A 22,631-nucleotide genomic window follows, 5' to 3' on the forward strand; every position below is an offset into this window, starting at 1 on the left:
GCCTAAATGTCTGGTAGCTGTCAGCCATGAGGAAGGTCACGCACGATTGCACAACCTTGAGTCATTTCGCGTCAGTGGCTGCTGTTAAAAAGCATAACTGAGGGAAACGTCTGAAAAGTGTTGAAGACTATTGTCTTAAATGTACTTTAATAAGTTTATGGAAACATATCCCAACAGTTCAATTAACAATATCATGAAATTAACATCAGAGTTCACCAATGCGTCTGTTTCAAGTGTATACAATGCATGGGAAGAATTTTCTACTACCGATCATGTTTTGAATTTGTTTGTTTTACTATTCGGAGGAACGTGCACAAATTTTCAGAAACGCAATGAACCCCCTGCAATTAACAAAGTGTTATTAGAGGTAAATTCTGATCCTGAACTGCCAGATTTTAAAAACATCTTCCCATCACACGCTACGGAAAGAAATACGTTTCGAGTTCATCAGCAGAAATCTAAAAAGCGTTGTAGTTGACAGAGATGATGATATGCTGTAGTATAGACGTTATCTCCGCAAGATAACGGATTTGACACAACAGGGGCGTAAATTATACTATTTGGATGAGATTTGGATTAAGGAAGGGCATACAGCATCAAAGGTATGGAAAAACACTACTGTAACGTCGAACAAACAGTAATTTATTTCGGGTTTAAGCACAGGGCTAAAAATCCAACAGGGAAGGGTAAGTACATTGAAAGTGATGACAGTTTCGTGGAGGGTGGTGATCTTGTGTTGGAGTCTTGAAAAAAACGGAGACCATCACGAGGAAATAACTGGTGACATATTTAAATTGTGGTTTGAAAGAATATTACCAAAACTGATGCCTGGTAATGTTATCGTGTTAGACAATGCTCCTAATCACACTGTGAAGTTAGAATGTATCCCAAACAAATCCTGGAAGAAAGCTGAAGTAATTTCCTGCTTGAGAAGTAAACTCGTATCCTCATCCTGAGGTGGAGCAGCTCTTTTCAGGCACACCCCCGATGGAGGTGAGCTGCATGTACCATTTTAACCGCATACCAGCCCTCCTGCCATATTTAAATTTCTGGCAGTACCGGGAATCGAACACGGGCCTCCGAGGACGGCAGCTAATAGTGCTAACCATTACGCTACGAAGGCGGAGTAAAAATGCAACATGTGATGAAGGACTTGTTAAAACCAAATTGCTAGAATTGGTGAAGACTTGTAGGCCTTGGTTCGAGAAATATGTAATAGATAACTTAGCCGAACAAGCGAGGCGCACTGTACTCCAAACTGCCTCCGTATCACTGTGAATTAAATCCAGTAGAGATGGTGTCGAACCAGATCAAACGTTATGGTGCCAGCCTGAACACCACTTTCAAACTTTGTAACGTTTGTAAACATCTTGACAGCATTTTGTGAGGTGAGAGCTGGTCAATTATCTTCCTGTGTCCAGCATGTGGGTACATGAGGAGAAAACAAAATGGGACCTATAAAGTGCCATAGTTACTGTAGTTTAAAAAAAAAAACTATGAATTTAGGAGAGGATTCTAGTGATGCAAGTGACAGGGAATTGAGCCGTTTGTAAGTTCAGATTAATGAAATAGAGGTACGTGTCACGTAAGTAGGTCTACTTTTTAATTTTCATGGCAAATATATTTTATAACAATGATGAAAATTACAGAGGCATTACCCTCCTATCACATGGCGTTAAAATTATGGAGAATTATTGAAGCCAGAGTAAGGGATATACATACTAGAGCTTATCTTAGAAGAGGAACAACATGGCTTTAGGGCTGGAAGAAGCACAACAGATCTGATATTTGCTTTGAGGATGTTAGCAGAGAAACACTGGGAAAGAGGAAAAGACCTAATTATTGTGTTTATGGACCTTGAAAAGATATGATAATGTTCCTAGATCAACTATTTGTAAAAGGCTTAGAAAACTTGGAGATGGTCACTTTGAATGGTTCAATACAACCCGAGGAGTACAACAGGGAAGTGCCTTACCACCTCTTGTATTCATAGCAGTTATGGATATAATTTTAAAGTAACTAAAAGGAAAAGGTAATAAAGATCTTCAGTCTCTGGTGTTTGCAAATGATGTGGCGATATGGGATGAAACAGATGAGGGAGTGCAAAATAATCTGAATATATGGTGTAAGAAGTTTGATGATTATGGAATGAAATTGAACCCATTAAAAGCAGTAGCATTGAAAATCAGCAGACAGAATACAGAATGCAACATAAAAATACAGGATCACCAAGTTGAAGTACAGTGTCTTATTTTTAGCTGGTTCCGCAGCACCACTCAGAGCACGGCATGGCTGGTGCAATGACACTCGGTCGCTAGCCGGTATAATGCGTGCTTTTCCTCCCCACTACTCACAGCAATTCACACTTATAGAAATCCATTTCTAGTGAAACTATTAGTCTAAAACCTACCTGGCATTACATTTGGTGTTCAGAATGTTGTTCCCTCAGCTATCAAACACGCCTGACACCTAGTAAATAGATTTGCAGACACTCGGCGAATCTCAGCCCGTGTGATGTTCGAAATAACTTGTGTAATGTTCTCTTGTAGTTCTCTTGTGTGAGGGTTGTTCACATACACTTTTCCCTTCAGCATCCCCCACAGGTAATAATCATGGAGATTTAAATCAGGAGATCTACGGGGATAATTAACCACACAATCTTCGAAAACTTTCCGTATTACCTCCATGGACCAATTAGCAGTGTGTGCCGTCGCATTATCTTGCATAAAGTAACCATTACTCCTTTCTTCTTCCATGAGCACTTGAAGGAATGGTCTGGAAATGAGGTCTATATATCGATCAGCATTTATTGTTTCGTAGAAAAATACAGGCCCTATAATTCTATGAGCACTTATTGAGCACCAAACACTTATTTTTACATCATGAAGTGGACGGACATGCAGGGTGGGATTTTCTGCACACTAGTAGCGATTGTTTTGATTATTTACATAGCCAATTAAGTGTAGCCATGCTTCATCACTATAAAATAAAAGTTCTGGGTCAACATACCCATCGTGAACTGACTGAAGCAACCAGTTACAATACCGAACCCTAGCAAAACTGTCTGGTCCTCTTAAATATTGGGCAGGGGTGGGTTTGTACAGTTTTGCTTTTAACAGAGGATAATGACACATTAGCTTGTACACCGAAATGCGACAGGGATTTTGTTGGAGTTCTTTTCAAGAGAGCTCCTATCTCGTTCAGCTTTTTCTCTGTTAAAACGGTTCGTCTCCTGCATGATTTCTTGTCAAGAATGGACCTGATGGTGCAGAACGTCTTGACTAATTTACATACCGTTCTCCTATGGGGAGGGAGGATGCCAGGAAATTTGCGAATGAATCGAAAGTGGCATTCTGTATAAGAAGAATGCTTCTCATAGCACAACACAATGAATACAGGCTGTTCTACTGTATACATCACTCGTTAAACACACAGTTAGTATTCCTACAGAAACTACGCTTTTTTAAAGCAAACACATTGAACACTACCAATACCGCAGATGTTGAACTGAACTATTGCTGTGAAGCAAGGTTATCGCTACCGTACTGCATTAGATCATCTTAGCCGGTCATGAAGCAATATATCTCTCGGCAAATGATTCACCTGGCCGCGCTATCGCCTTCCGTGCATGTTCCCCGACACATAAAAGCCATAAAAAAGACCCTCTAGTACACCAATTCAGATATTTAGGAAGCGTAATGGCTAGTAATAATAGAGCTGAGATAGAAATAACAAACAGAGTAACCAAAGGCTCTAACTTTTACAGTATCGTTAGACACCTACTGTGGGGTGAGAAAGTCCCACAAAGAACAAAAATGATCTTGTACAAGTCATATTTCATTCCCATCCTTAAGTATTCTCTGGAAACCTGCACACTAACATCAGAGGATTGTAGTAGGATTCAATCCTGTGAAATTAAATTTCTTAGAGCTGCCCTCCAAAAGACATGACTTGATCACGTGAAAAATGATAAGATCCGATCTAACCTAGGTCTAAATGCATCGATGGAGGTAAGACTTATACAGGGCATCTAGACTTAAATGGTTTGGGGATGTTAAACGAATGAATAGCACAAGGTTACCATGTGCTTATTTGGAAAAGAGAACAACAGGTGGAAGACCAAGAAGAAGATGGATGGACCAACTGAGAGATGTGGAGTGAAGAGGATGGAATTGGGAATCTATCATGGACGACAAAATCTTTTTGAATAGGCAACTTTGGAAGACGCTAGTTTTCAAACACCCTACCTGGCTCGCTGGAAGGGCAGACCAATGATGATATATTTTTGTTACCGTATCTCAAATGTGTCCAGGCAAAGCATCTACAGTATATTAGCCAGTTTTCATTTATGTTCATATTTACATAAAGAGCAGGCAGTGAGACATGTGTACCTCACAGAGTGATATCAAATGTTTATTTATGTCTCCTTTATTCTTTCTTTGGAAAGAGTTTAGAAATATAACACCACCAAGCATGCGGCTGGAGTTGGGAAAGATCCTAAAAAGTATGAACAGTAGGCATATGCTGGGGTTGTACCTTAATTAAGGCCATAGCCACTTCCTTTCCAATCCTAGCCCTTTCGCATACTTGCGTCACCAAAAACCTTCAGTGTGTAAGTGCAACATTAAACATCCAGCACGAAAAAAAAAAGTATGAGTTGAGTTTAGGGAAGGTAGTAGGAATTGACTAGTTGAGTGTGCAGTTAGTGCAAGTGGCAGGAACTCTAGCAAACCAGTGGTTTTATAGACCCTTCAGCTTTGGAAGGAAAATATTACCCCAGAAGACAGAGAGCAGGTAGAAATACACCATCATGCATGGCATTACACTGCTGTCTCATGGCTTAAATATTCTGGAAAAAGTCAGAGAATAGATTCAGAAAGTGTGTAGAACCATCCTTAGAAGATGAACAATATGGTTTTAAGCCAAGAAGAACAATAGGCCTCATCTTTGTTGTCAGGATGTTAATGTGAAAGTACTCGGAAAAAGAGAAGCATATACATCGAGAAGGCCCATAACATCATGCCTTGGGAGCAGATTGGGGTATGCTTGAATGAACATTCAGACTAAGGTATGAATGTAAATGAGATGAAAAGTCAAGCTGTAAGTTTCACCAAGAGGAAAAGTCCTCTCAATTTTAATTATTGTGTTGATGGGGTGATACTGCCTCATGGGGAACACTGTAAGTACCTGGGTGTTAGTATAAGAAATGATCTTCATTGTGAAAAACATATTAACAAGGTTGTTAAGAAAGTTACAGATCTATTCACATAGTTATGAGAGTATTTAGGGGGTGTAGTACAGATGTAAAGGAGAGGGGGGTATAAGTCTCGGGTAAGACCACAGTTAGAGTATGGCTCCAGTGTATGGACTACTTGATACGAGAACTGGAAAAAATTCAAAGGAAAGCAGCAGGATTTGTTCTGGTTGATTTCCGACAAAGGAGTAATGTTATGAAAATGTTGCAAACTTTGGGCTGGGAAGACTTGGGAGTAAGGAGATCAGATGCTCGACTATGTGATATGTAAGAAGATGTACAATATTAGAAGGATCCACCTTTCAATACTTCGTTGTGGATCCTTCTAATATTGTACATCTCCTTATTTCTCTATTCAATACGGAACGATCATGAAGTTTTTAACTTTAAATTATGTGATATGTTGCGAGTGATAAATATCATTGTAGTTCCGTATTGAAGATTACTATACTTATAAGAATTGCTAATTAATTCATTATATAACCAGGTTATAATTATTATGAATTAATTAGCAATTCTTATAAGTATGTCATATGTTCCGAGCTGTCATTGGAGAGTTGTCGTGGAATGACATAAGTAGAAGAATAAGCTTGAGTGGAGCTTTTTAAAGTAGGAAAGATCATAATATGAAGATAAAGTTGGAATTCAAGAGGGCAGATTGGGGCAAATATTTGTTTATAGGACGAGGAGCAAGGGATTGAAATAAATTATCAAGGGAAATGTTCAATACATTTCTTTGAAAATGATTAAGAAAAAGCTAGGTACACAACTGACAGGGAATCTGCCACCTGAGTGATAGCTCTAAATGCAGGTGATTGATTGATTGATTGATTGATTGATTGATTGATTGATTGATTGATTGAACTGAATATTCAAGGCTGTCTTAGCAGAAAAAGGTGAAGATACTGTATGAGGGGAATAGGAGCTGTGTGCAAATTGAGCTGTAGGCTGTCTAACTGCTTTGAAATTTAGAGAGGAGTACAGCAAGCAGTGCTTTGTCACCCTTCACATCCCATCATAATGGATCTCATCATAAAGGCACTTAGATGAAATGATTATCAGAACTTAGAAGCCTTCACATTAGCAGACGGTGTAGTGATTTGAGCTGACTCCAAAAACGATATGGAAAACAGAAATGGAGTCAGGATTTCAAACAATATGGTCTAAATATTAGCCACTGAGTGGCAAAATGATGACCCAGCAATCCTGCTTAATGGAACAGTGCTGGACAGTGTTCTAGAATTTGAATATTTAAATAGCATACATGAGAACAGTTGAGGAGCTATCTGACAGCGAGGCATCGGTTGCAGTGTAGAAAGCCAAGAGGATTTGTTGTGCTGTCCATGTGCCAACTTGTAATCCGTAGGCTTTCAAGCTGAGCAGTGATCATTTGGTAGGCCAAGGCCTGTCAGGGCTGTAGTGCTATGGGTTTTTACATTTTATTTTTAGATAGTATGGTGTCAAAAAAGACAACCTGGCCAAATATGAGGTGAATAACTGTATCTAGGCAACACAGTTCAGTTTAACCAGCAAGTACAGTAAGACAGCTGCTGTGGGATAAGGAAGTACCACTGAAAATGATGACACTCTGCAACTCTTAGTTTAACCCCCATCGTTGCACATAGCTTGGAAACTGATCTCTGACTAGAAAGGACAATCAGAAACTCCAACAGGGAAAATGAAGTTCGTACACTCCGAGGTACAGAAGACCAGGATGGACAAAATCAAATGAGGAAATCTGAGAAGTAGTGAGAACAGAAGACGCATCACTCCAGAGAACTCAGGAAAAAATAAAAATTGTGAGGCTATTACAGCTGGATGCAGCCCTTGTTAGATAGACCTCTGATGAGAGTGGGGCAACGTCCAAGTTATGAGGAGCTGTGTGTTACAGTGGTAGGGATAATGTTCAGCTAGAAAACTTTGGCATATTCTTGTTCTAATTCAGATGACCATTTCTCTGCAAGTTGTTATGAACTGCTGCTTCCTCTGTCTTCATTAGTCAGTAATGGTTGTGGAGATTTTCTTGAATAATCTATAGTAGCCTTAATGCAGTTTTTGCCTTGTGATTTTATATTCACAAGATGTTGACTCTTAACAGGAGTACTTTTTTCTTTGGATCTGCCTTGTCAATACTTAGCAGGTGCAATGTTTGTTTATTGTCTATTGTTGTAGATTTGTTGTGCTGTCCATGTGTCAGCTTGTAATCTGCAGGCTTTCATGCTGAGCAGTGGTCGCTTGGCAGGTCAAGGCCTGTTGTATATATATATATATATATATATATATATTTTTACATAGTTTACGCCCCCATTGGAGCACTTTAATCAGTCATACATTAAAGTCTAATAGTACTAAATATTGTCAGCTTTTCAGCTTTTTCTTCTGCTCCCAAAACCTCTTCATCCTGTTGGACCTGGCTGCCCTTTGGTTGTCAGTAATGGTGTACTTCCTTCGTTCAAATGTTATGAGTTTGAATTGTTAGTGTTTATTCCTTAGAATCCTCGTCTTTTCTCTGCCTTCAATTTGGATCGTTGATAAATTTTATTCTTCTAAATCATTCATGATCTCTGTGAACCAAGTGTTCTTTGTTTTATTTTTTCAGAAGTAATTAAATGATTGCTTCACTAGTCGAGTTTCTGGCAGTCTGAATACATGACAAAAAAGGTCAGTTCTCCTTTTTCGCATTGTATCTGTTATTGATTCACTTTCACGATATACCACTTCATTAGGTAATAATCTCCTTTGGCCATCAACTTGGTGTTTCTTATTGAAGATTGTCCTGATGATTCTTCTATCTACTTTCTACAATTTATCAGTTGTTGATTTAGTGTTCAACTTGAATGTTTCACTAGCATAAGTTGTTTCGGGTTTTACAAGTGTATTGTAATGTAAAAATTTAGCATTCATGGAAAGAGATTTTTTTTAAAATGAGTTGGCCAGGTGATTCGCTGTACTGTCTTCTGTTTAGATGTTCTGCTGTTGATCGATGTTTTCTCTTTTGTGTTCCAGGTTATAATTTCCCCCAAGATATTTGAACTTATTCACAGACTTAATTTGTTTGCCATTGTCGAGGTGAATGGCTGGTGTATCAATTCTGAAGGTCGGCATCATTTCAGTCTTTTCAAACGAGATTTGCAGTCCAATTTTTGCAGTAATTTTCTCGAGTTCTTCAATTTAAAATTTAGCTTCTTGTGAAAATGGGAAACTACACAAAACCATATTCCGCTTCCATATACTATTTGCTAGTAATAAATAGACAATAAACAAACATTGTACTTGCTAAGTATTGACAAAGCAGATCCAGAAATAAACCATAGCACTCCTCGAACCCCACTGTCAGCAGCCCTGAAGATGGTTTTCCATGGTTTCCCATTTTCATACCGGGCAAAGGCTAGGGCTGTACCTTAATTAAGGCCATGGCCGCTTCCTTCACATTCCTAGGCCTTTCATGTCCTGCCATCGCCATAAGTCCGATCTGTGTCGGTGCATCTTGAAGCAAAAAAAGAAAAATTGTTCCAGTTCTGTTCCAAGATCTTTTTAATACCAACTGTTTGGTTCCAATATCTTGACCAGGAAACCTTTTCCAGACATACCAAGTCTCCCGATTTGAGCGGGAGACTCCCGGTTTTTCATCGTATCTCCCGATCGCCGGGTCCAATCTCCCCATTTTCAGAGCAATATCCGTAATTTTCGTATTATTTTAAACTCCCGCGGATTTCCTCATTCTGTCGATATATGGCTGAGTATGGCTGGTCGATAGTAGCTCTAATAATGATACCAGATGGCAATACGGGGCACGGTGGCCGGTCATGTGCTGCTCTTTGGTCTGTAATACAGTCATTCTCTTTGCAAGCGAGTCAAGCGAGTAACATTCTCTTTGGAGTAACCTAACCTCAGAAGTAGCACACCATAGTCGTTCTACCCGGGGCAAGACCTGCAGAACTGCTCGTGTTGTGCCTTAATATTTGTTTTGGCCAAAATGTAAAAAAAAAAAAATTAAAAAAAATGTAGTGTTTAAAAATGCTTATAGGGAAGAGTTTCTGTGTTCGAGTGAATCCAGAAAGGGACCAACGTTCACATTCTGTACTATATGTAGGTGTGATTTTTCAGTTACACATGGCGAGAAATGCGATATACTCAAGCATATGCAAACGAAAAAAACATAAGGAGAGTGTCCAGTGTGTAGAAAGAAACCAGAAACTGAACTTTTCATGTAAAAACCAAGATGTAAATCCTGTGACGAATGCCAAGGCGTTATTTACGTCATTTTTAGTAGAACATAACCTGCCTGTAAATTGTGCCGATCACGCGGGACCTTTGTTTCGCAAAATGTTTCCTGATTCGGAAATCGCTCAACGATATGGGTGTGCTAGAACGAAAACAGCGGCTATCATTACATAAACGTACATGGAAGAAAGTGCGAAAATTGTATCGCATTTGCAGGTGAATGCATTTTCTGTTGCTACTGATGGTAGTAATAAAAGCGACTTGAAGATATATCCCATTGTTGTAACATTTTTTTAGGCCTGAACTCAATGAAATTCAGAGTTGTCTACTCTGTGCCTAATTTAGAAGGGGATGCTACTGGAGCTAACATAGCCAATCTTTTGCTCTCAACTTTTCGAGAATTCTGCATTCCATTAAAAAACTGCCTAGCTCTTGGTGCTGATAATGCTCCAGTAATGGTAGGATTAAAGAATGGTGTGGCAGGATGTTTAAAGCTTGAAAATAGTAACATAATCATCGTAGGCTGCTTGCTGCCGAGAAGGGTGCGGCGTGTTTGCCCGTAAATGTAGATGAAAGTAATTTATATATTTTATTATCTGGAAAGGAGTGCAAAGAGGAAATAAAAGTTCAGAGAATTTCAGACTTTACAGAACACAGAGATCATGAAAATTCTGAAGCATGTGCCTACTCGATGGTTAACACTAAGAAGGTGTTTAGATAGGATTTTGCTTTAGTGGGACCCTTTGGTTACATTATTCAGGAGCGAAATTGTGAGTAAGGATTCTCAGATGGGAACTTTGAAGACTTACAAAATTCCTAAGCACAGTTTAAGTGCATATGTGTCTTGCTTGTCTGAAAATGTTAAGGATTGTCATAACATTTCACCTCACTCCTCAGTTGAAAGGAAAACCCTGTCATCAGTTTCACAAAAAAAAAAAAAAAAAAAAAAAAAAAAAAAACTACTTGTGACACGAAGAGCCATGCATTGTCACGTAAAGAACGACTTTTCATGTTCGTTTTATCAGATTTACATAAATCTTTTTGCCCTTTTCTCTCAAGTTTTATGGATATCTTTGAGAATCCAAACGTAGCTCTTCAGTCAAGTATGCTGCACATCCACTTATTGAGGTAAGTTTTGGAGGAACTGTTGAAGAATGTGATGGCAAGGTTTGTGAAACCAGACGTTATTAAAAGATCCTCTTCTCTCCTTGATGTAGATTATCATACTCCAGCAAATCAAAAGGATAATTGTGATCTGATGATAGGGAACTCTGCGTTTGTTTTAGTGAACACCTTGAAGTCTGAGGAAAAGTGCATATTCTTTAAGTCTGTTAGAAAGTGTTTTTTCTTCATCGTGTGACTGCATGGTACACAAATTTCCATTCAAAGACGAAGTTTTAATTAATGCAGAAGTTGCAAATATTTCTGCTATAAGTAAGGCATCATTTTCTAGCCTTAGATTTTTCATTAACAAGTGTCCGAACATTTTGATTAGTGAAACGGAACATTTGGATAAAGAAACTGATATTCTGCACTCCCAGTTCTGTAACTTTCAGCTCGAAGAAACATGCGTGGCAAAAGGAAGAATTGATGTTCAGTGGGCATTGGTAGGTCAGATGAAATCAGCTGATGGTGTACTTAAATATGGCAGACTCTCTAAGGTGATGTTTGCTATTTTATAAATTCCACATAGCAATGCAGAATGTGAAAGGATTTTAAGCAGAGTCACAAAGACAAAAACACAGTTCAGATCCTTGCTCTCTGAACAAACTTTGGAGAAACTTTTAACCTTGAAATCAGTTCAGCAAGGCAAGTGCTTTGAGCAAAAATTTAGTTCCAAGTTTCTGAAAAGGGCTAAGTCAGCTACTGGTGTGTTGAACAACAATTAGTCGTAATGTGATCACCATGTTGAAGGATGAGAAGTCACATGTTCCTACAGTTCAGGTATGTCCGGTATTTAGTATTCACATGTAAATGATGAAAAATATATATATGGGCAAATAGAATTGTTAATGTATTGAATTATAATAAATTTCTACATGTTCTGCCTTCAGTGATGTGTCGTAATACGTCGTGATTCGCTCCGAAATTTCTCCTGATTTTTCACTTTTGAAAGTTGACATGTCTGCTTTTCTTTTTTCTCTTTAATTATACAGTGCATTCAAGGATGACCCAGTTACTGATCCCTTTTGATATGGGTGGTCTATTTCTGCTAGGAGTAAGAGAATGAACTTCTAATAAGCTTTTGTTTTTCCCTGCAGCATGACAGAAACTGCTCAGCAGGCTCTCAGGCGTACAATGGAGTTGAACAGCAGCACCACAAGATTTGCCTTGGCGTGCAATAATAGTGAAAAGATTATTGAGCCAATCCAATCTCGATGTGCTATGCTACGTTTTGGCAAACTCTCGGATGCTCAAATAATGGCGAAAGTTATTGAAGTGTGTAAAAAAGAAGAGGTAAGAAGTAATTACACTGCAGATGATCACTCATCTGAAATTGATTGAATCTGATAATTGTTTTAAAAGGAAGTACAACTGGGGCAAATACTCTTTCTTAACACTAATCTGCGAGGAAATAGGAAGAGGTCCAGTCCTTTGAAAAATGTAGGCATCGACAAAGGAAAGTGAAGGGCCACAAAGGGCGTGCAAATGAAATACTTTCTAGGCCTCATGAACCTGATACTGTCTGGGTCAGAAGAGAACAAGAGTTGATTGAGGTGAAAGTGAGGAGTGTGAACAATGCCAGACTCAGCTAGGGACCCATGGTTGCCACCCACGCTCCCTAGTTGAGAGCCCTGGGGTCCCTTTTAGTCACTCTTATGACAGGCAGGATTCTACCACTTCCACCCACAGGGGGTTCATTATACTCTGTTGAAGTTCCCAAGTCACAATAGGTTTCTGCAGCTGTTGCTATTCAATATACTGGATATTGTGTAAAATTTGTGCCTGAAAAAAAAAAAAAAAAAAAAAAGCAAATATGACAGACCTAAGTAAGGGGAACGTTGTTGCCAGTTTGAATCATTACTTATGAAATTAAAAAAATAGTCAGACTGAGCAAGTTGGTTGCATGGTACGGGATATGTAGCTGTAAGCTTGCCTTTGGAAGAGGGTGGCAGCCTGGAATATGGTTTTGTGTTGTTTCCCATTTCCCATTTTCACAACAAGCAATTGCTGGCTCGGTGTGTATTTTAAGGCTACAGCAGTTTAAGAGGTAATTCTACACCAAATTGGTTATTAAATACACTGCATTATTATTGAGCGAGTTGGCCAAGTGTTTAACGTTATGTGGTTGTGAGCTTGCCTTCAGGAGGTTGTGGGTTCAAGCCCTGAAGATGGTTTTCTTTGGTTTCCTGTTTTCACACCAGACAAATGCTGGGCCTGTGCCTTAATTAAGGCCACTGACGTTTCCTTCCCGATCCCAGCTCGTTCTCATCCAGCGTCTCCAGAAAAACCTGTTTTAGCTGTAGTAACGATAAACCACTTCACTTGCCCAAAAAAAACCATCAACATTCATATCACTATTGTACTTATCTGATATCTGAATAGCCTTCCAATCTTGAAGGAAAATCGTATATAAACATTTACAATTGTTAACGATCCACCAATTCAATACACTATTTAATCGGATAAAAGACATCACGTGACAGAAATTATCAGTACATGTTTCATCCACCTAGTTGACATCTTCAGCTACATAAGTACTAAACCATTATTACACTTTGATTATTAAAAAGAGAACATGGGAATATTAAAATATCCATACGGTTACTAATTCATGACCCATTAAAATTGTGGAATGAACCACAAAATTAAAAACCATGAAATAGAAAGTACATCTATCGAGTCGTAAAAATATCAAATATTTTTTGTATGGCAAATCAGTCACATGAAAGTCTTAAAATTGTTTGTTGGTATGTTAATACACAGTGTCTTGATGTTATGGGAAACCAAATAAAGCACTTTAGTTGGCCTGGAGCAAACTCAACTGACAGAGGGAGTGATTATCATCAAGTTGTTTTTCTTCAGTTCCCGTTTTCAGTTCTCTCCTGGTTGGTTATGAGCCAAGGACCTCTATTTTTGCTTGTCTCTCAACTGCTCTTTTTCCTGTGTTCAGTATTTCTCCTCTGTTCCCTCCTCTCTTCTCTCTTCTCTTTATCCATCCACTTTTTCCAAGTTCTTCCTTGTGGTGTCTTTCTTGTTGGTTTTTATGTGAATATTTCCTTTGAAACTCTAAACTTGGTTGTTTCTGTCCTGTAGTTTTGAAACTCCAGGCCTCTCTTTAATTTCTGATTCACCGGGCAAGTTGGCTGTGCGGTTAGGTGTGCGCGGCTGTGAGTTTGCATCTGGGAGATAGTGAGTTCGAATCCCACTGTTGGTAGCCCTGAAGATGGTTTTCCATGATTTCCCATTTTCACACCAGGCAAATACTGGGGTTGTATGTTAATTAAGGCTATGGCCGCTTCCTTCCAACTCCTAGGCCTTTCCTATCCCGTCGTCGCCATAAGACCTATCTGTGTCGGTGCGACGTAAAGCCACTAGCAAAAAAAGTTTCTGATTCTGTTTTTTTTTTATGTCATCCCTACGATACCTCTAAGAAATTTCATCTCTGCCACATGAACTCTACAATCATCCCTTTTTTCTTATTTTGCCTGTTCCTGCTGTGTATGTCAATGTCATTAGCTAAGGGGTTAAATACTGAACCTCTTTGCATTTCCTTGGAACTTCTTAGTTCCATATTTTACTTGCTCACACTCTGGTAAAAGCCATTTACTTGTATTCACTTTCCGACCTCCTTAGTTATCTTCTCACTTCTGTGATTATTATATTTCCCAAGTACAGTGAAATCTCATTAGTGCCTTCCTCATTAACACGTTTTCCCGCTTGACAAAAAAAGTACCTCGCTTACCGCGTCACGAATTTTCGCTGTTACCGCTTAGTTCGATTGCATTTTTCCTAGTCCTGAAAATGTTATTTGTCATCCCTTACGAAGGAAACATGATTTCTCATTTAAGAGCCGTCACCACTGTTGCGTGATTACAGAAAAAAGGCCTTAGATTCTTGAACTTTGCAAGATAAGTTGAACCTTCAGGGAGCAAGCAGTTAGCCTCAAGAATGTTCGGTTTTGCTTGCCGGTTAGCAGCGAGATAACACAGTGAGCCTATAGCTTGTGCGAAGTTAGAAATTTATTTTATGTGAAGTGGAGCAAATATTTGTTGCGTAATACCGTAGCCTATATCTGGATTAGGAACATAATCATGTGAAAATGACTAGCATGGGGGATATTTGTCTTGTGATAGTTAGTTATGGATAAGGAAAAACTTGTGAAATACCTTTCTATTATTATTAACTTTATTGGCCACATTGGATCACTTGAGTCTTCCATGTACATTTTTTCTTTGAAGGTTGTACTGTTTGATTCTTCTTATCTACCTAGTACTTCTTCATTCATTCTGATCGCAGTGTTATTAATTCGCCCGAAATCTCTACAGGCCTTTTATGTATCATTTCAGTTGAAAATTTGTGATTCGTAAGAAAGGTGGTAATTTCATTCATTTTTCTCTGATCTGTAATTTCGAGTCCAGTTGTTTTGAGATTCTCTTGAATTTCTTTGATCCAATGCCCTCCTGTCTTCTCTCTCACTAGTTGTCGTAAAATCCTGTTTTTTGGTAATTGTAAGATGTGAAAGAAATACGTGATTCTTTTATTCTTCATCGTGCTGGTAACTGGGTCATTCTCTCAACTCTCCAGACTCCTTCAACATGGCACTTTTTATTTATAAAAGTTCGAATAATTCTTCTTTCAGTTTTGAGGAGTTGATCAGTTCTTCTTTCATTTTTAATTTGGAACAAGGTTTCGCAAGCGTAAGTGGCTTCGGGCAAAATTACAGTTTTGCAGTGTTAGATCTTAGTGTCTGTTGACAAGCATTTTTTGTTGTAAGTTGACCAGGTTAGAAATTGTGTTTTTTTCATTTTTTTGGTTCTATTTATCCATGTTGCTTTCTTGCTTAAGTTGTGCATAGTGATTTCTCCAATGTATTTAAATTGTAGGACTATGTTATTTTTATGATCATTTATGATGACTTTGTTTATTCCAAGGGGTTTCATTGGCATGATCTGAGTTTTCTCAAATGATATTTGTAATCCTATTTTTAATGCGATTTTCTGGAGACTGGTGATCTGAGCACGGACTTCTTCCATGTCAAGGGCTAAGAGAGCTAAATTATCTGCAAACCCTAGGCAGTTTGTGCTTATTGAGGGTTTTGCTCCAATTTTGATTTTAGGTGGGTTTTCTTTTTGCCAAATTTTCATGATGTAATCTAGAGCCACATTGAAAAGCAGTGGGGATAATCTGTCACCTTGTCTGGGGCCTGTATTTATTGTAAAAGCATTTGACATTTCTCCCCTGAACTTTACTTTGGGAACTGTGTTGGTTAAAGTTAGTTCAATAATTTTTGTTAATTTAGGATGAAGGCCATATGATCTGAGGATTTTTAAAAGAGTGGTTCTGTGTATACTATCGTAAGTCTTTTTGAAATCTATGAATGAAATAAAGCAGCTGTTTATTTCTGTATTTGTAATATTCCATTATTAGTTTCAGGCTGATAATTTGGTCTGGGCTACTTCTGAATGAGTAAAATCCTCCTTGGTATTCTCTGAGTTGTGGTTCAAGAATGTTTTTCATCCTATTGTAAAGTATGCAGGAGAAAATTTTGTAAGTGCAGTCCATAGGGGTTATTCCTCTGTAATTGTCTGGATTCGTTTTATCTCCTTTTTTTGAATAATGGATGGATTACGCCTGAGGTCCAATGTTCTGGGATTTTCTCTGTGATCCATATTTTGACTATATGCTGATGTAGATTTACGATTGCTGGTTTCCCTGCGATTTTCCAGATTTCTGCAAAGACTAGGTCTTCACCACATGCCTTATAAATTTTTAGTTCCTTACTTCCGAATTCTTCATGTCGATCAGGTACATCCTGCTATAGTATGCGACAGTAGACTGTTCTACCTGCGACTTTCTGGCTGAGGGTTGGGCGGCCGTTACCAAACCTGACAAACTAAGGGAGAACCAATGGCTATGGACAGAGGAGTTCACCCTTAGGGGGCTTGTTGAAGCCTTCGTGTAGGAAATGACACATAAATTCACCAGGAATCTGCTGCCTTGCAGATGTGGCAGGGGACTGCTAAAGACTAAGGGAGATAACCCTGACAGAAAATCTTCTCTAACGTTAGGCCTAGCAAGTCAGTTGGAGAATAATTGCAATCGCTTTCAAGACAAATACGAGCCTCGGATAGAAGAACTCAAGGTAACGACAACAGCTAGGTGCGTATGACAGCTTACAGCCTGAAGCTTCACCACCTGCGAAACCCAAATCAAGACCCAGTTGCCGGATTGGAACCTTTAATATTCTAACACTGACAAATAAAACTGAAGTAGTAGTTGATATGATAGTAAGGAGGAAAATTCTTATCATGGGGATGAGTGAAACCATATGGAAGGCAACAGGAATAAGACACCTCCGTGTAGACTATAATCTAGACTGGTCTGGAAATAATTTGGAGTCAAGAAATGGAGTGGGCTTTATACTCCTTAAAGATATTGATGTTTGTAGCCAGATTGGATTTGTCAGTGGTGGAATAATTAAAGTGTCAGTAAATTGGAATGGAGAATAAATATCATATAATCCAGGTCTATGTTCCACAATCAGGATGTTCAAATGAAGAAAAAGAAGCCTTCCTGTCCAACTTGAAAGAACATATGGATTGTGAAAATTTAGTAGTAATGGAAGACTTTAATGCTCAGGTTGGATCAGACAGACTGGACTATGAATCCTCCCTGGGTCCTCATGGAATAGCGAATAGGACGACAGAGGGCAAACATCTTCTAGATCTATGATGAACAATATGTTTGTAAGTAACAATTGGTTCAAGAAAAGCGACACGCATAAGATCACAAGGTATAGTTGGGACGATCAATATGGAACTGTGATTGATTATATAATTGCCGACCAAGAAATTTGGAAGATTGTAAATGATGTCAAAGTAATTCCTAGTGAAAATTTGGATGGAGACCCCAGGCTGTTGGCTGCAGATATCACAAAGAGAAGACCTCTCTGCAACAAAAGAACACCAAAAATAAAAACTTGGAGACTTTCTGAACCAAGGGTGAAGGAAATGTTTCGAGGAAATGTTCAGAAGATGTTATCAAAAGATCTGAGATCTGCAAATGAAGAATGGGATAACCTGAGGAGAGTATTGGTCAAGACAGCTGACAGAGTACGTGGAAGGCAAAGCCAAATAAGAAAATCCAAAGAAACAACATGGTGGAATTAGGATGTAAAAGCTGCTGTCAAAGCTAGAAATGGTGCAAGAATAGCTTTGTACCGTACCCGAGTACGAGGAAATACAAGTGAAATAGAGGATAAACTATTATTTTACAGAGAAAAAAGATTACAGGTCAAAAGAATAGTTGACAGTGAGAACCAGAAATGCAAAGAAGATCTTGCCAATAGAATAGGGCAAAACAAACATAAGAAACTCTTGTATAACATTGTCAAAAACAAAAGAAGTGATAATTGTACTATCAACACAGTAGAGCTTCCAAATGGAGAGGTAACTAGAAATGAAAATGGAATATTACAGGAGTTCAGTAGATATTTCAATCACTTACTGAACTGTAATACAACTCATGACACACAAGGTTTGACCTGGCTCGAAGTGGAGACAGCAATATATAAAATGAAAAACAAGTCTACAGGATTGGATGAGTTCAGTGTATACATGATCAAAGCACTTGGAGAACCTGGAATACAATGGTTGTACAGAGTTCTAAATAAAATTTGGGAAGAAAATGAAATCCCCAGTGACTGGAGGCAAGGAGTGATTATTCCACTATTTAAGAAAGGTGACCGAAAGAAGTGTAACAACTATAGAGGTGCAACTCTTCTATCTCATGGGTTAAAAATATATGAGACCATCCTGGAGAGAAAAATCAGAAAATTTGTTGAACCTAAACTTGAGGAAGAACAACATGGATTTAGAAGGAACAGATCAATGCTAGACCTCATTTTTTCAACAAGAATGCTCTTTGAAAAATATTGGTACAAGAATAGAACAGTTATAGTTGTATTCTTGGGTATTGAGAAGGCATATGATCATGTACCACGTAAGCACATATGGGAATGTCTGAGGCATAAAGAAGTGCGAGATGAGATGATAGCTTGAGTAAAACAACTATATCAAGACACAAAGAGTTGTGTGCAGATTCAAGGAGGCAGGTCAAACTGTTTTGAAACCAAGAGCAGAATTCAACAAGGAAGTTGTCTATACCACTTCTCTTCATTACTACAATGGATGAGGTTTTATAAAAGCAGTAAAAATGAAGGATCAGACAACAAATGCACTTGTATGTACTGATGATGTTATGCTATGGGGTGAGACAGAAGCAGAAGTTCAAGCTAAACTAAATGTTTGGCAAGAAGAATTTGAAAGAATTGGAATGATCAACAGCCGAACTAAAACCTTCGGTTTAGTGATGAGTCGAAATCCTGAAGCAATCCCACCTGCGAGTGCAAAATGAAGAAGTAACTTCAAATACTTAGGGAGTTTCGTTTCCTCTGACAATACCATAAACCAATAGGCAATAGAATACAGGCTGCATCAAAATTCTACCACTCTGTTCGTCAATTACTTTGGGATGAGTCATTTCCCCAAGTTTGCAAGCACATGCTGTACAAAACATATCTTGTACAAGTATATTCTAACATACGGACTGGAGGCAGCAACGTTGACTAGATCTGCACAAAGTCGCCTACGGTCCACTGAAATGAAGTTCCTTTGGTCATGTCTCCAAAAGACAAGGAGAGACAAAATAAGGAATGAAAGTATTCGGCAACAACTTGGATTGGACAAGAGCCTGTTGGAAACCTTAGAATTAAGCAGATTATGATGGTGTGGACATATGAGGAGGATGACTCCAATTAGGACCCCAAGAGCATACTATGAAAGGAATGTTGTTGGTAAGAGGCCCCCAGAGGGAGGCCTCGTGATAGTTGGGAAAAGCAAATTTTCAAAGACCTTGCCAAACATGATGAAAATTGGCAGCGAAAGGTAGAACATCAGTTGTGGATGGACAGGACAAACTGGAAGAGGGTCGTAAACACCTGCACTCGGCTTGCTGGAGCGGAAAATAGATGATGATGATGATGATGATGAATTGCGAATTCTGCCTCATTGATGGAGGCTCTATTAGATCTGGGGTGTTTAACTTGGGTGTGTCAGTATTTACTTCCAACGTTTCCAGTGGGTCATCGCAATTTAAAAGTTTGTTGAATGTCTCTGCGAGGTTCTCCGCATTTTCTTGATTAAATCTTCCTAATTTATCTTTCAGCATTAATATTGGGGTCTCATATTTTTTTAAGGTATTTGCCAAAATTTTTATAATAAATTCGTGATTGTTTTTTTTTTTTTTTGTTAAAACTCTCTTCTATCTTTTGTAACTTATTTTAAGATGTTTGGTTTACGTGATTACGTAAAAAGGCTTTAAATTCCTAACTTCACAGGATATGTTACACGTTCGGGGAGCAAGCTGTTAGCCTCAGGAATGTTCAGTTTTGCATGCCGGTTAGCAGCAAGGTTGCTGAATAACACAGTGAGTCTATTTGTGCTTGTATTTCGCATTCCATTCAGAAGTTAGAAATTTATTTTGTATTGAGTGGTACATTGAAGTGCAACAAGTGTTTGTTGCGTGATACGGTAGCCTATATTAGGATTAGGAACATATAAACATACATATCGCATCACAAATTTTTGCTATTACCGCTTACTACGAGTACGATTACATTTTTCCTAGCCCTGAAAATGTTAGTTGTCATCCCTTGTGAAAGAAACATGATTTACAACTTGGGTGAGAGCCATCACCACAGTTGCATGATTACGAAAATTCAAAATTCAAATTCAGAATTCAATTTCTATGAAACATTTTTCCGCCTTGTCAATACTTTCCTTTTTTATAATTATCTACTGTACATGTTTCGAGAGCTACTGCTCACTTCCTCAGCAGTGCCAAAACATCAAATTAAATCCTTGGACTTAATACATTTGTACAATACAGTCATCAACAAAACAAATTATACATGAATCTTGAAATCTTTAAAATATTTCTTGTGTGTCTAAACTGTTCACTTACATTTACTATGTCATTTAGTAAAAACTTTAAAATTAGAATGATTTTCAAATCATAAAATGAATAAAACATATTTAGTCACTGTATGCTAAAATTTAAAATGTACTGTGCTCTTGAAACTTCTCCTTTCCTTAAGTTCTTATTTACACCTAAAAGGAGCTGTGGTAGAGTGTCGGCCTCCGGATCCCAAGATAGCAGGTTCAAACCTGGCAGAGGTAGTAAGATTTATGAAGGGTGGAAAAAAAAAGTCCATTTGACACTCCATGTCGTACGATGTCGGCATGTAAAAGATCTAATACCGATACAGTTGGTCCATTATTGGACATTATAAATTTTCCAACTAACTCATTCCTGGTTGCCAGCGTTTCGTCCCAGTGTGCTGAGTTGGGCTCATCAGTTGGTAAATAGCACACCTACCAAGACGACTGGCTAGTGCATACCGTAGAGGCCACTGCGTAGGCTACCTGGAGCCACCAGCAGTGACAATGCACTATGAGGGACTTTGTTTCATTTTCAAAAATTGATGCCTGCCTGGCCATCAGATGATAAAGATGTTGATTCCCATAGGGAACCTGAAATATTTGTTCCGAATGAGTAAATTTCTAATACCGGTACCAATATAGTTGGTGCATTATTGGACATTATAAATTTTCCAGCTAACTCATACCTGGTTGCCAGGTTTTGCCCCAGTGTGCTAAGTTCGGCTCATCAGTTGGTAAACAGCACACCTACCAAGACGACTGGCTAGTGCATACCGTATGGGAATCAACATCTTGATCATCTGATGGCCAGGCAGGCATCAATTGTTGAAAATGAGACAAAGTCTCTCATAGTGCTTTGGCACTGCCGGCGGCTCCAAGTAGCCCACGCAGTGGCCTCCACTGTATGCACTAGCCATTCGTCTTGGTAGGTGTGCTGTTTACCAACTGATGAGCCCAGCTTAGCACACTGGGGCGAAATGCTAGAACCAGGAATGAGTTAGCTGGAAAATTTATAATGTCCAATAATGGACCAACTACTGTATATTGGTATTATAAATTTACTCATTCGGGACAAATATTTCAGGTTTGCTATGGAAATCAACATCTTTATCATGTATAAGATCTCTGGTGACACATTTGGTGTTTATCCGACAAAATTAATTAAAATCTCAGACATAGATGCCCAAGAGATTTTCAGTTTACTCGGTATGCCATCTAGTAGGCCCAGAGTAAAATGGAACTTCGAAATTGACGAGCAGACAGCCAGATGGCGTCAAATTGAAATGTCTGCACACCATAGCAGACGCCATACAATTATTATTATTATTATTATTATTATTATTATTATTATTATTATTATTATTATTATTATTATTATTATTATTATTGTTCCGGGGTATCTGTGGAACAGCAGAGGTGAAAGAAGGTGCTGGGATGAATAGGTCTCAACTTACGAAATTAAAGTTAATTTAAAATTTAACAAAGGTTATATTTTCTTTTCGAGATCAAGAAATAACAAGTATAACAGGAACTCAGTTGTATATCAACAAATTAAGAATGTACAATTACAATTTGTTAATGGTTTTGGGCTTCGAGCGCCCAGACACACAATCCTTGAGCAATGAGCCCAACTTTACTTATGTATAAGGTTCAACAAAGGGGCAGAAAACCCCAAACATACCCAGGAGCACTAGCTCCCAATTACCCAGTAAAGCCTCCTCGAGGCACACAGAAAATCTACTTTTAAGAAAGAGCAAAACCGCTCTCAAAGTTCAAGCCCATCAAAGGCCACACCAAACTCCACCTTCAAGCTGCCCTCCAGGCACGCAAGAACAGGGGTAATAATACCCAATCAACTGAGGCCTATTAAGTAAAGAAACAGGTCAATTACATGGCCCAAAATTCTGAGTTGAGTGGAGGCGTAACTTGCACTCCTAACACACCTTTTTAAAACCTATATGGCACTAGGCCGCTTATGCAAGGGCTAA

General features: G+C 38.5%; 1 protein-coding gene across 1 annotated transcript in view; it reads left to right on the plus strand.

Annotated features, from left to right (window-relative positions):
• RfC4 (replication factor C subunit RfC4) overlaps nucleotides 1-22,631 on the plus strand; it is a 92,153-nt gene that overhangs the window by 35,862 nt on the left and 33,660 nt on the right. Inside the window, exon 4 of the mRNA XM_067155099.2 lies at nucleotides 11,740-11,935. Within this exon, the coding sequence (XP_067011200.1) occupies nucleotides 11,740-11,935 (196 nt within the window). The remainder of the gene's footprint in view (nucleotides 1-11,739; nucleotides 11,936-22,631) is intronic.

The sequence above is a fragment of the Anabrus simplex genome, chromosome 1 (assembly GCF_040414725.1).
Source record: "Anabrus simplex isolate iqAnaSimp1 chromosome 1, ASM4041472v1, whole genome shotgun sequence".
Taxonomy (NCBI): Eukaryota; Metazoa; Arthropoda; class Insecta; order Orthoptera; family Tettigoniidae; genus Anabrus; species Anabrus simplex.